We start from the raw sequence: 15,145 nt of genomic DNA, 5'->3' as shown, positions 1-15,145 counted from the left end.
CTAGTTGCAAGTATTTTCGATCAAAATAAGGCAAAAATAACAACCTGAATAATGTCGCGATTAGAATATTTTTCTATAATTGTTATAGTTATTATAGTTTTTTTTTTTTTTTTTTTTTTGCAAATTGCCGAGTGAAGCACCCTACGCACATGGCCTGGAAAATTTTTTAAGTGGAAAAACTCACCCTCACGATTTTGAAGATACTGAATCCAGATGCACTATCCGTAGGATGAAGAGATCCAATTAAAGAGTAAAACTGAATGTTAAGGAAACTGTCACCTAATCCAAAAGAATAACTCGCGAGTAGTAAGAGCCATATCCTGGAACAAATAAATATCTATCAAATATAAAGCCACCATCCAATGATAATCATGTCGCAACAAGTTCTCTTCACCTGTGTATTCCCTATGCTTGCTGGAGTCCAATTAACTGATCACATAGAAATGCCTCACCCCTTAACTCCTCACTCCTCCCTAAATAGATATGATGCAAATTCGATTTATATTTGAAATATTTTGTTCTTGAAATGACTGGAAGTTCAATTGATTGTTTTCTACAAAATTATTCTGTTTGGTCAGATAGGATTTATTTTAAAACAACTGGGCAGTTCTTCAATTTTTCCAATACCTGGAATAATAGGCCTGTCGCAAATGGTTTCAGGACATTTTGTCGACGATTTTTTGTCCGCGCACCTTTTTTGTCCAGTAGTTTACGCCCACACGTAAAATAAGCAACAGTGACTTGGTCCAAGCGTTATATTTTAGCCGGTATGTAAAATTATATTGACAATATGGAAATGAGAAATTCAGAGAGAAAGGAGTGTTGTTATATGGTTGCTCATTTTCTAAATGAAATGTTATTACTGGTATATACATTGGTGAATATTTGGTTTTATTTCTATCCTTAAAATATTCGATGTACAATATACCTTATATATGTAAAGGTACTTTTTTTATTTTTTTAATTTTTTCTTTACGAAATTATTACTTCATTTTGAAAACATGTATATTTTTAAAACGTGGCAAGTATTTGTAAAACCTTTTCCAATTGCGATATTAATCTCAATGAGCCGCAGTTGTGCCAACAGAAATTGTGAAAATGAATAAAAGAGGAAAAAAACCAAGAAGCACGCAATCTTTAGTTTTAACCCATTTGTATATCGATCTGTTAGAGTCAAATACGTCAAATTTTTAGCGTTTCGTTGCGCGTACACCTCGCTGTAGCACAATAAAAGCACAAAATGTAAAAGAAAAAATTAAAGTGCTTTGGAAATCATTTAATTTGACACGGAACCACCAATATTTAAAAAACACACATTATATGATTATTCTCCTTTGATAAATTGATACATATTTTTTTCCCATCCATTTAAATGAGAATAATCAATGCAGAGTGTGCAAACATTTCAAAATCATGAGTTAAAAAACGCTGACTATGTGAGTATAAATATTAAAGCCTAACAGAGCGGAGCGGCGTGCTACCAGCGCGAGAGGCTCACTAGCGCCTACAAACCTAAGTGGATACTTCCTGCATTGCACAATGCTTGAAGTATCCACTTAGGTTTGTAGGCGCCAATGCGCGTTACGCGCTGGCCGCTCGCCTGCCGTGAGGCGACGCCTGAAACAACTATTTCACAACAGAGGTGTTGCACTGTATTATACGAAATTGAACTTATTAAGAATGACAGGCATCCTTTAAAAGTATAGATCTTTGCTTGCAAAATAAATCAAGATATTTATCGTACACAGGAAAAATCTAAGAGCCTTTAGCTGAGGCAAATATAGAGGTTTATCCGGTTCAGATATAACAAGGTGGGAATTTCTTGAAAGATAACGTAAGTCTTGAAGTAAGTCCTGTTACACCAAGGAGGTGAAGAGTGTTTTAGTGTATTTTGTCTTATGGAAATGACGCTCCCCCATTTTTACCAAAACTCTCAACTATATATTATTCTCCGTTGGACCAAACAGACAAAACAAAAAAACAAGCAAACCCTCATTCTTCCAAGACATTATAAATTTTCATCCAAAAACGTCGTGAGCAATTGCCGTTTGTATTTACATGTGGGCCAATTAACTTTGGGTCTCAACTGGCACGTGGACCAAAACTCCCGTGCCGAAAAAACGCGTGGACGTAAATTACTGGAAAAAACATGAGCGCGGACACAAAATCGTTGACGAAATGTCCTATAACCGTTGCAAACTTTTGCTAGAGCAAGAGTAAGAGTTGTTTCCCCCGTAGAAAATGTTTCAAAAATCACAATCAGCGCATCAGCAAAGTCTGAAATGTATTCCTATTTTCACAATCTGCATTAGAAATGAGCATTCTTTTTGAGCTTACCGCTTTAAAAAGGGTACTACGGCACAAAGTTTGAATAAATGACTGGATACAATTTGAAGTATTTTTAACGATATAGTTAAATGTATCGTCAAAGAAATGAGGAAGATAAATTTTGGATTTTGCGTGTGTTCTTACCAATAAATAGTGTCACTTAACGCTGGTACTGAATCTCCCTACCCTTAGATTTAATGAACGCTCTATAATGTAATTAATGAACGCTCTCTATACAAGATTTATCGAGACTCAAATGTGTCTTGGCTTCCGACAATCCTTGGTTGTTTTTGTTTTTTTCTTTTAACAATATCTTTGTCAATATTGGACGTGTCAAAGTTAAGATCCAAATATTAATTGTCAATCCTTAATTAGGAATAATCTGCCAGGAATGACTTCTTGACGTGACAAAATTTCTATCATTGCTGTTTCAACTCACAAAAGATGCAAGTCTCACACCACATGATACAAAATTCAAAAAGGCCTACCTCGGTTCTATAATAGATTTTTGATTCGAATTCCCAAAATTCGCGTTACCGGGTAAGCTCAAAAAAACCATTAAATAGAAGAAACAATTAAGGATTACAGCCACAACAAAAAATACGTTAATCCGACGTATCTTCACGTTCCCAAAAATTTGTACTAGAACTCCACCTACAAAAAGAGGAGGAAATAGAGTAAGCGGTCGGACAATACATGTGTCATAATCATCGAAATATCCATAGGTAAGATCTAATTAATTCGCAATTCACCCAAAAGTTTATTTTCAGGTACTCTAATCTTTACTTTTAGACCCTGACCCTGCTAATCTTAAATGTCTTTCAATTCAATTGAACGACTTTCTTGAGTAGTAAATGGGAATCGGGTAAAAAATTTTATAAATATGTCGACGGTGAATCATTTGCGGTGTTTAAAAATCTCTACACTCATTTTATTTTTTTCAATGTGAACAAATCAACATAATTTCTTGAGATTTTTACGGAGTTTCTTTCGGACAGAGAAAAAAAACAAGGAAGTTTTCAAGAATCGACGTTAAGTAGTTTTTCATTTAAAAATAAAGTATGACAGGAACTACTTATTCATTATGTAGTCTTTAAGGGTCTTCGAACAATAATTAAATCTCAAAATTGAAGGTAATTTCCCGGTCTTTGGCCTAGTACCTCAGCCTAGTAGCTGATCGTCGTGTTCAACGAACTAACTATCTTTCCCGAGCTCTTCCAAGCAAAAAAATAGGAGGCCAAACACATTCATTTGTTAAAATGTCTAGAAATCAGTGCACTTGAGCAACCTGCTAAACTGAAACAGGACAATCATATTTTAGGTATTTGAGGCATGGTTCCAAAAATCAAATTTGATGTATCGAGAAAACATTATGAAATACGATAATATTAATTGAAATTATGGTCGTGGGACCAAAGGAAAAAACAACAATAAAAGGGTGGCGAGCACTTCATACACACTTGTGCGATGGATAAAGATCTCGGAGGGTCTGCCCCCTTGAATTCACACCTGTACATTTGAAGAATTTCGATCTATTGCATAGAGAAAAAAAAAGAGGTGTTTGCATTTCGGGCATCTTGGAATTTTTTGATGACTTAATGACGTAGGTGGGTACAGCGACGTCCCCTTCACGCTACACGTTGCTGTACCCACCTACGTCATCAAGTCATCAAAAAATTCCAGGATGCCCGAAATGCAAACACCTCCTTTTTTTTCTCTATGGATCTATTGATTGTTTTGCACACTTCATGTCTTATTTAAACATGAGTGTAAAAACTTTGCCTGTCGTTATAAACTATCTTTCCAAAATTTTACAAATCTCATGATGAATTGGACGTATTTCTATCAAACGGAACCATGTGCATTAAGACATGAGCCCTGAGACCCAAAAGAATATGTGCATAACAGGGCTCGCGTCATAATGCACATAGTTCCGTTTGGTAGAAATACGTCCAATTAAGCCAGTACCTACCCGACACTTCTCCGCATCCAATCAAAATTGCAGACAAGGGAACGAGTCTTTTAACACCTTCTCCAATTTGTAATGTGAACCCAATGCTGGATCCATAGATTCCCATGATGAAAGACATGTGTAAACCTGGAAAAATGTTATAATTGAATATAGATCCACATATATCGGTGATGAAAGACATGTGCAGACCTGAGAAGCCATAAATGATGATTAAATTAACCATTGCTAAAAATATAGCGACTGTTCACATCAAAGTGCAAGGATTAGTTCATACTAGTATAAATTAGTCAAGAATGCTGTAAATTTTCGTTTTTTTTTTTTTTTTTTTTTTTTTTTTTTTTTTTTTTTTTTTTTTTTTTGACTAGGGAACTTGCACTCCCTGACCGCCTTGTGGTCAAACCCATTTAAGCGCGCGCTTCGCGCCTCAGCCGTTATGCGTTACACGGTACTCCTATGATATTATATTCAGAGGCGGATCCAACGATTCGGCAACACCATTTTCTCCATTTAAACCTATGCTAAATAATCGATTCTTGTAGGAGCACCTGGCCCCTCCAAGAATCGATACATTTCTATAGGTTTAAATAGAGACAAGACAATGTTTCCAGTTTGCTGAATCCGCCGATGTTTATATTACAGAGTATGATTTGCTTCTTTGGGATTTCTCTGTAAAATTCGTTCCGATGTGCACCAAGAAACCTGCGCATCATGAAAATATAGTCACATAACTTGAGTATAAAAATGCACAACGAGATAAATGAACAAGGATCTCGACCGATAGACACGAGAGGTTACGGGGTGCTTTCTACCCCTGCTGCCCTTGCACTGTATTCTCGGGACCTGTTAACGCAGTTGTTGAGGTCATACAAATTATATATGAAATATTTTTTAGGAAAGCTCTGGAACGGAAAAAAGTACAGACGGATAAAATGTTTTAAAGATTATACAATTTTAGGATACCTTTTAGTCAATAATAATTCAAAGAAGTTAACGTCGATTTTAGATCCATCCGTCAAAAAAGCATTAGTGGATCTAGCAACTTGGCAACACCGGATTTCGTCCATTTAAACCTATGGAAATGTATCGATTCTTGGAGGGGCCAAGTGCTCCGTCAAAAATCGATTATTTAGCGTAGGTTTAAATGGGGGAAATCCAGTGTTGCCAAATTGCTGGATCCGCCTCTGAAAAAAAGAAATTGGTTTAGATTTGAGCCAGCGAGGACCTAATGTACAGAGAAGCCATAAAAGCAAAGGCCATGAACATGAAAAAATGTCATCCTCCAGTACCACAATATCCAAAAGCTGCAAAAAGAATAGCCGTATTTCGCGATAGAGCTATATCCCAGGTCTTCCTCAATGCTTGCCACGGGGTAGCAGGTGGTTCCTTTCCTTCTCCGTGCACCTCTCTCAGAAATAAATGCATCAAAGCTCCTGTAGCCATGATTCCAGTCAGCACAAATAAGACATGATGACGGGTTGTCTCATCTATTTTCAAGGTTACATTTTTGAATGTAAGGTATGTGAATAGATTGCCTGGAAACTGCCTGAAGAATAAAGGTATATTTTAGGGCTTGACATTGGGACAAAGAAAAAGAACAACGAAAAATTGATGGCCTCCTCTCAAATTTCGATGACAGGGCTCCAACTCCATCGATTGTTGAAGGTTTTTCTTTATAGACGGGCCAATACAGAGTAAAATGAGATGAAGTCATGCATTTGGTCAGTTGCGTCGTTTTATTGATGTATTATGTGGGATTTGAGGAAAGGAGACTAATAAATGTGAAGGCTCAAATTCGTCAGTGCAGCAATAAGTGGATCCACAAGGACACGTCTATCTTTATAAATGGATATGAATTGTTTTGCTAAACCTTGTTATACCTTTTGTGATATCGTATACACTGCCATTACTCTGGGTCAAAATTTCATATCAATTAGACCAGATTTTGCAATTAGAAATCACTATTTCTGGCTTATCTCAAAAACACGTATGTGTCCGGGGAAACTAAAGGCACCTAAGTTGTTTTTAGACAACCAAAATTAATAAAGTTCCTAATTTCAAAATTTAGTCCAATTTTCACATGGATTTTAAAAACAGGTAAGGAGTTTAGTCACGCACCCAAAAAGATAAATAGGCAACTTTTCGAATGCACACATGCCGGATGCACCATGCAATTTTGATCCTAGCGGCACAATTTTGTGTCGCAAATTTTGGGAAGCTGTCTGAAATTTTTTCGTAAGTATCTGACCTGCTGATCTAAGTTTCCTCTAAGATCGAAGGGTAAAAAGATCATAACATACCCGCACTGATAAAGGAACCACCATAAAGCCGAGTTTCGTGCAAGCGTTTCCTCGGTTGAGTTCAATACTATGTAAGTTGAAGTTGCAGTAACCATTAGAGCGGCACCGATTCCATTGAGGGATCCTGCTATGTAGAGTAACCAACTATTCTCTAGTAAAATTGTTATTGGAGGAGCTCTGGCAAATCAAAAGACAAACGGTCAGAGTCTTGATGAAAATTATTGAGACAATGCCAATGTAAACAATTTGCAAAACATCCTCAAGACACCAAGGGTATCATATTTTGAACGTCAAATTTTTAAGATATCAAACATAGCATTAAAAAAAATATTGCTTAAACGCAGCGCATGACAAATTTAAACGTTTGAAAAAAAGGAAAAAAAGAATAATCTGGTAAATACTCAATTAGATTTGCAGTCCTTCGAAAAGCGTTATGCTGCCCGTGGTTGATCAAAAATCCTACATGCCATGTATTAGATTTATTTATTTATTTGGATTCATATATATTATTATATTACATTATTATTATATCATAATATTATATTACATTCATAGTTCATATGGATCAAGGTAAGTGAAACGCAGGTATACTCTTTCCGACTCTTTCAGTCAGAACTTGGCTTTTGACTCCCGCCACTAGAGGTGTTTTCTGTCTTACTTTTCTGTCTTACTTGAAAAAATAGACAACCAATTACCTCATTAAAACAAATGAATATTCATTCTTAAATTATTTGCTTGCGCTGAATTAATTCGTTTTTATCAACAGCAGGCGGTCTTATTTGCTTTCGACTATAAGACTGTGATATTGTTGAAATACAAACTTTGCGCCATAGCTCTACCAGCGGGAGCCGAAAGGTGATTGTGAGTTCCGTCTGAAAGGGTCGGGAAGAGCGTACTTACGTTTCACTTATCTTGGATATGGATAGCTAAATGTGGAGGACAAGTTCCTCGATTTTGAATCATATTCTTCAAGAAAAGCCGAAGATTTTTAGGCACGTTTACCCTTAAAAAGCGTTGTATTTCATCTAGTGCTCCAAATTGAGAAAGAACGCAATTTTAGCCACGTATTAAAAAAAAAAAAAAAAAAAAAAAAAAAAAAAAAAAAAAAAAACTCTTCTTCATGGTTTGTAATATTAGAACTCGTCTACAAATATTTCTGCAATTTCGTAAAACGTAGTCCTGGTATCTTGTATCATTAACCTTAGTATCGAGTTGTTAGATACACTCAAAAAATAAGTATGGGAAGAGTGACTTACCGGCCGAGTTATGGATCATGGAGCCATAGAATATAGTTCGTGGAGCCATGCTTACAGGTTCACGACCATTAAAGTATGGCTCAGAAAGTCATACTGCAGACGGTAAGTCACTTTGGTTAGAAATTATGGATCTCCGATCCATTTTTTATGGGTCTCAGAGTCATACCTTGTTTTGAGTGTAGGCTCATTTTGTATACTCACACATAGCATGCAGCTCCAATGAACATTGTCAATCGCGGGCCAATGAGTGAAATAATTGAAGGAACGAGGAATAAACTGATTGCAAAAGAAGAGTATGTAACTCCTGCAAGAGTGTAGCCATCAACGTTGAAATTAGTGTTGTCATCGTGCGCACTCACTAATAAGGTTTTCTGAAATAGGTATTCAATAAAGATAAACTAAGAAGAGGGGCCTTGTATACTGTTGTGCTAAGGAAAAACGCCGTATGTGCATTCGAGAGTTGCCAAATTTTCCCGGATTAAACATGTGTTTTTAGGAAAAGTTGTGCTTATTTTTCCTTGAAATTTTCTGATATTTTAGATTAAATTGTGAACAAAATTATCTGAGAATTTTGGAAAAAAATATTAAAAAATTTCCCAGTAATTTCGGTTTTTATCGAAAGAAAATTGGCAACGTCAAAAGGCTCATGCGGCGTCCTTCATGCTACCGATACAGCTACTGGCGCAAGCGAGCGTAGCGAGCTGAAGCAGCTAGAGTTATTTTAAGTTGGTCAAATTTAGCATTTCATTCAACATGACGAGAGGAGAAAATCAACCAAGGGAGAAAATGAAACAGAATAATGTGTATTTTCATAAGTAAAAATGTAGATACAGAACCTGAATATCTGCCAGAGCAAAGTAACCAGAGAATAGAGTGAATGAGCAGAACCCGATAGCACATATATTAACTGTTTGTCTATTCATAACAAAATAGCTTGTGTCAAATCAAAAGTAACAGTTCGCTGATTTAGGGGAAGGTAACAGAATTTGCAAGGCGCTTAATTTGTTATATAACATTACTCCATCTGCGTCATGAAATAAAGAGAAAAGCGTCATAAAAAAGAAACACATGGAGCGTAATGTATGCGCATGAATTCAGTTTAGACTGATATATTTCTCTGGGAAATAATGATAATTTAAGCTAGGAACTCGACTTACTGTCAATGAGGTGCAAATTCTTAAGTGCGTTATCATTTCTGAGTAGGATCTTTAATCCTCTACGGAATCAAGCTGCCCGCCGTTTGGCATTAGTCATACTTGTCTTTAAGATAAAAAACACTAACAACCATAAACGGGTAACCAAGGCAAAAATACAAATCATCATCATTCTTGTCCCTAACATTTCTTTAAAATGCCTGAATATTTTAAACAAAAAAGCAGGAAGCACCATTGCATGAAAATTAGAAAATTTATTAGAGAGGCACTTGTTGATAGCTCTGTCAATCCTCTAGATCAGTGGCGTGGCGTGAATTGCGATGTATCGATTGTTCTGCCATTTAAACCTATGGTAAAGAATCGATTATTAAGGTGTTCGCTGCGAACACCCTGTTTATCGATCCTTTTCCATAGGCTTAAATGGCATAACAATCGATCTATCGCAAATCACGCCACGCCGCTGCTCTAGATTGATCTTGTAACTTTTTAGAACCGAGATCCTTGAAGCTGGCGTTAATGTGAAAATTAAATTTAATTTGTAATCCTTCAAAAAGACGTAGCAAATTAATTGATCGATTAAAATTATCAGACTTACATTCTAATCCATTGAAATTAACCAATATTCAGAAAACAGGTGAGCACTCTGATGAAAATATAAAATCTATGCGCTTAAAAATGTTTGGACAAAAAAACACTGGAATAAAAAGTCGCTTGGATTTAGAGTCCAGACTCTTAAAAACATTGACTAGAAAAAATACTCTTGATTCAATCGGATTTTTGCTTAAACCGAAAACTTTGCCTCTTAATTTAAGCCGATTTCCTTTTGATTCAAGCAAATATACGATTGAAACAAGAGTATTTTTTCTTGTCATTGTTTTCAAGAGTCTGGACTCTAGATCCAAGCTACTTTTTCTTCCAGTGAAAAGGTCATTAAAATTTTGACGATGTCTGGAAAAACTGAAATACTCTCAAACTGCCCGTTTGAAGTTGTATAAACAGCTCCTCCTACACTTTTATCTTATCCCCTTCGATTTTTTGCAAAAATATTTTGTAGAAATTGGAATAAAAAAGAACACTAATCAAGAATATTTCTTTTCTGCTCATGTTTTATCTTCTTTTTCGTCGAAAAATACACAGACCAAATGATAACGCCGAAGAGGAAACCAACGCGGAAGGCTTATCTATCCTCTTGGAGTTTTATCTAATATTCAATGTTAATCGTAGCACTAAAGTCTTGATAGCTATGCCAGCAGGAACCTGTTGCACAGGTCAGTGCGGAAACAACGAAGCGCCTTCAATTACGTCGGAATGCAACCTGCACATCCATAGAGCACGATTAGTTGTATCCAGGGTGTGTTTTAGAACAGTTTATTCGAAGAGGTAAAAATCTTTTGATGTACTACCGGTTCTTCAATAAAAGTCGCAATGTGATAGTGTTCCCTATCCCTCGTTTATTCAATTTATGATCTCAAGAACTTTTATTTAAGCTGATCTTCCAAACGTACTAAATTTGAAAAAATAAAAAGGACTGGTGTCTCTCTCTGATCTCTTATCGTCTCATAACTATAACAGAAGACATAGAGACATCAAAAAGAAGAAAACAATTGGCTAAAAAGATCAGAGCAAGTTTTCAAATTTTCAAGTATCCAGATGGTAAATTCTCTGCCCTGGAGATCAAGGAACAGCTCTTCGACGGAAAAATAGCTTCTCTCTATTACGGAATTTTCTGCTAGTTAGGGCATTTTATGATTTTCAAGAATTTTTGTTTGGCAAATGGAATTTTTGCAATGAACATGCTTTTTGCATGAAAAGATTGGCAAATGTGGAATTTGGGAGTGGCAGAACGCAAAAGTGCGTTGTCGGAGCGACTTTTATGTATGTACACGATTTTTATGAAGTTATTTATTTTATTTTACAGTAAATAATTGTTAGGTGGGGATGAGGGGGCTCTTAACATGTGTCAAAGTCCCAATTACGGGTCTCTCTTGTACAAATGTCTATAAATATAAATTAAGATAAAATAAATAAGTAATTAAATAAATAAATAAAAATGTTCTCGTGAAAGGGCAGATTTTTTTCTCTATTAATTGAAGATACGATTACAAATTAAAATATAATTGATGAACTGAAGGAATACATTTGCATTCCATGTATGTTCATAACTTAGACGACTTAGCTTTAAATTGGCTATAAAGATAAAATGGGCTTGACAGAAATTCAAACCATCAACATTTGTCCGCTACTTTTCTCCGTTCATGGGTGACGTTCATTACATTGAATGTAATCATACCCATGGCTCCAAAAATCGTCAAAATCAGCAGTTGAGTTGGCAGGGGTAAGTAGCGGCTATAGTAGTAACTAGCGGCGGTGAAGACACTCTGAAATATTAATAATAATCGTTTTGTAATTAAACCGAGAGGAAAATATTTGAAGGGTTCGTCTTGTCGAATTTTCAGCTCTTCTACTCTGATTCTAACTTTTGATAATTTTGGAATTGATGTCCGTTTTGGATTTTAGGGATACAGCACTAACCTACCATTCTGTTACTAAATTATTTGGGCCAATATTTTAGTGTTATTTTTCTCTGCATTTTTACTTGGATGGTTTTATCAAAAGGAGTCCGATTACATTTCACATTGCCTATTTTTTTCATGTTTTATTTCTTAAACCAAAAAAGACTGAGCAGCATAATGACCCAAAACTAGTAGGATTTATCAATAGATTACGAAGAATTGTACTTCAAAGTCGTATATATAGAATCAAGTTCAATTCTCTATAAAAGAAATAAACACGAATGAAAATTTGAACGTTCAAGTTCTTTTCCACATATATTTGAAAGTTTTCTAGAGACATATTTCAAATACTTCGAGTAGTGACGCGAACAGCTCTAGGTATCCGACGCTCTTTGCCTCATTCTATTAGTAAAAGTCAAACATTTTTTTCCTGCTTACTATCACGTACGCTTCAAATGTGCACGATCCCAAAATTTCAAAATCATATAATTGAGTTGATCGATGACTTGAATGTCAAATGTACTATAAGAGAGGATGGAAATACAAAATACTAATAACTATATACATTTCTTAAAAGATATAATTTCCTCGGCCACATGAATAATTTGCAGGGGCAAAATATTTTTCCGAAAAAATAACCGAGATGGTAGGTACCTTAAAATTGATCTTTTTGAGAAGAATTTGACTCTGGAACTTACTCGTGAAATCTTGAAGACACCGAAGGCAGGAGCACTATCGTGAGGATATAGAGACCCTACTAAAGTCAACATCTGAATGTTAAGCAAACTGTCACCTACTCCAAGGAAGTAAGCCACCAGTAACAAGAGCCAGGGTCTGAAAATTTGAAAGATTTATCGTTTATACGTGAGTCGTTTGCTTCGCACAGGCTTCAGAATTCAATTTCTCATATAAAAATAACTACTGCTGTCTACAGGGGGAAAAAAATGCGCACCATTTAAATGAGAAAAACCCTTTCAAAAATACTCACCGTGGTCCAATGAAAGCTTTTTCGTATGTGTTCCCAAAGTTTGCAACAGCAGGTAAACTTAAAAATATCATCAAATAACAGATACAGTTGAGAATCACAGCAGCAACAAAAAATACATTGATCCGAAATACATTTACTTTTCCAAAAATTCTTCCCAATATCCCACCTGGAAAAGAGACAATGGATTATTAATTAGACAATGGTTGTTTAACATCTGCATTATCCTGATGACTTTAGTGTAACCCTAAACGATTTTAATTACTTATCTGAGAAATATAATGCATCATTCATACAAAAATTAGTCTAAATGTGGTTGAGCAAGAGAAGAGGGTCCTTCATTAATGAAATGTCAGAGCTATTCGGTTATTCATAATTGAGCCAGGATTGCAAAATTTCATGAAAAATAAAATCTTGAAATTTCCCGGGAAATGTTTCATGAAATTTATGAAAGATATTGAAAAATACCGGTTTCTTTTCATGTTTCGCAAAATGTAAAAACTGTGTCTTTCTTCTATTTCTGTGTGTTTGAGTGCGAGTTGCATACTCGAGGCCTTGGAAAATATGAGATACTTCACAGCCTCGTGAAATTTCCGATCTTTCATTTCTTTCTTACGTTTCATGCCATACCCCGGCCAAAGCGTAAAGGATTACGTTACAAACCTTTCGGAGCGAAAATTTTAAAAAATTTCACATGAAACATGGTTTATAGTTAGATTGCGGTTCAGAAAACGTTGTTAAGAAAAAAACAATCATCCAATCCACTCACATATCATTCTTTAGGACACTGAGGAGGGTTTTTCGCAGAAATCTTAAAATTTGATCTCTCCGTTGAACTCCATAGAAATCACTTCACTGAGAATTGGACGTGTTTATGCTAAAAGGAACTATGTTGCAAGCAATCCCTATGCACATAGTACCTTTTAGGATAAATGTATCCAATTATCCTCGCTCCTCTGGCACAAGGACGTATCTCAATTTCCTCGTGAGCCCTGTTTTACATATGAATTCATGCTTCCTGGGGCTCATCCGGAAATCGAGTACGCCGCAAAGTGGGACGAGCTAATAGAAGAGATCGGATATGAATTTTTTTGCTAAAATTTCAAATTTGTATGTTTATTTCGTCACGACCTCTGTTTGAAGGGGTGTTTTTGAAAGAAAATTCTACGAAAAACCCATTAGAACGCTTTTCCAACTTTTTATGTTTCATATTTTTGTAAATATTAGCTTCCAAGGTTTCCAGATTTTGTCCGATCTCACCTATTGACTCGGTCCAGTGTGCGTCGTTACGCTAGAGGAGCGACGCACAGTGGACCGAATCAATCGGAGAGGCCGGACATGAATTTTAAAACTAAAACTGCAAATTTTATGTTTATTTCGTGATATTTTACAGTTCAAGGGATGCTTTCCAAAGGAAATTTTACAAGGAAACCAATGGAACCAGTTTTAGAACCTCGAAATTTGGTGTGAACGGAGTTGAAAGCGTCTTAAGTTTTCAAATTTTGGTCCGACCTTTCTCATTGACTGGATCCACTGTGCGATGTTATGTCTCTGTGGATTGAGGTTACTTTTCAAAAAATGTGAATTTTGTAATGCCTCAGTATTACGTATACATACGTGGTCAACTGGAAGCCTTCATTTTTTACCATTTACTTCTTTAAGTGATAATAATAACCAAAATTAGAAGGAAAAATCAATAACTGTAATACTTGATAAAAAATACATACGAATCCAGCTTCCAAAGTCAGTCTTAATAGACCGAGAGCTCATGACTATTCGTTCAACCGGAATAATATAAATTTGCCACCCACCTCATTCGAAGCGGATTTTGGTGTGTTAAAAGAAATGGGCGGTCTGGCAGGTCAAACCGGTTGCATTAAGAAAGTTTTAGGCCCCTAAAAAGCCCAAAAATTGCTCGGATTTTGACCGGAAACATATACACTTGAAATTGGGCTCATTTAACGCGGAAAACCTTCCTGATTAAGGATCAGTCGGTCTGGCAGCCGAAATCGGTTGCTTAAGGGCCGCCAGACCGGTTCAAAGTTGGAAAAAAAGTGCTCAAATTTCAACCGGAAACATATACATTTGATATTGGGCTCATTTAACGCGGAAAACCTTCCTGATTAAGGATCAGTCGGTCTGGCAGCTGAAATTGGTTGCTTAAGGGCCGCCAGACCGAACTTTCTCCGGAAATTCTTGATTAATTATATATATAAGGTGGCCCAGACCTACTATTCCAGGCCTTTTTTCAAGGAAAACTGGTTTTGATGTTTTGAAAATGGTCAGTGGAATAGGGAATGGACCAAAAAGAATCCAAATTTCATATATTCAGGACCCCTCACGACTCTTTAGGGGGTATTTTTGGGGGGCCCCCCTTGTAACTAAAAATTGCGTTGAAAAACGTGGTCATTTAAGTTCAATGAGAATGGAGTCCACGCAAAAGTTCAATAAGTATGGAGTAAAAGAATATTCCGTCTCTCAATTTTCAATCAAATTAAAGACCCTCCAAAGAGAGGGGGGGGGGGGGGCTGCGGCTGGTGTTACCGTGCTTGAGCTCCCCACGATGAACACCAGTTTTCTTTCAAATGAACCAACATCCCTGGAAAAGCTGCAATTCTGAGCTATTTTAGGGCAACTTTT

The 15,145-nt window shown here is 36.1% G+C and overlaps 2 protein-coding genes across 2 annotated transcripts in view; both read right to left on the bottom strand.

Moving 5' to 3' along the window:
• Positions 1–184: 184 nt before the first annotated feature.
• LOC109043163 (UNC93-like protein MFSD11) lies at positions 185–8,956 on the bottom strand (the record flags this gene model as incomplete). The annotated part of the gene is given in 7 exon segments (XM_072302780.1): positions 185–320; positions 2,817–2,982; positions 4,301–4,426; positions 5,587–5,843; positions 6,598–6,774; positions 8,055–8,224; positions 8,690–8,956. Coding segments are annotated over 7 exon segments (1,119 nt in total), but the record flags the coding sequence as incomplete, so codon positions are not given.
• Positions 8,864–15,145, bottom strand: part of LOC109043616 (UNC93-like protein MFSD11) — a 22,751-nt gene continuing 16,469 nt past the window's right edge. Inside the window, exons 6-8 of the mRNA XM_019060884.2 lie at positions 12,509–12,674; positions 12,219–12,354; positions 8,864–11,385 (exon numbers count right to left, since the gene is read on the bottom strand). Coding sequence (XP_018916429.2) covers positions 11,233–11,385; positions 12,219–12,354; positions 12,509–12,674 — 455 coding nt within the window. The 3' untranslated portion in view covers positions 8,864–11,232. The remainder of the gene's footprint in view (positions 11,386–12,218; positions 12,355–12,508; positions 12,675–15,145) is intronic.

Source organism: Bemisia tabaci, chromosome 7 (genome assembly GCF_918797505.1).
Source record: "Bemisia tabaci chromosome 7, PGI_BMITA_v3".
In the NCBI taxonomy this organism is placed as follows: Eukaryota; Metazoa; Arthropoda; class Insecta; order Hemiptera; family Aleyrodidae; genus Bemisia; species Bemisia tabaci.
Note: the sequence above shows the minus strand (reverse complement) of the source record. Positions and strands in the feature narration are given on the sequence as shown.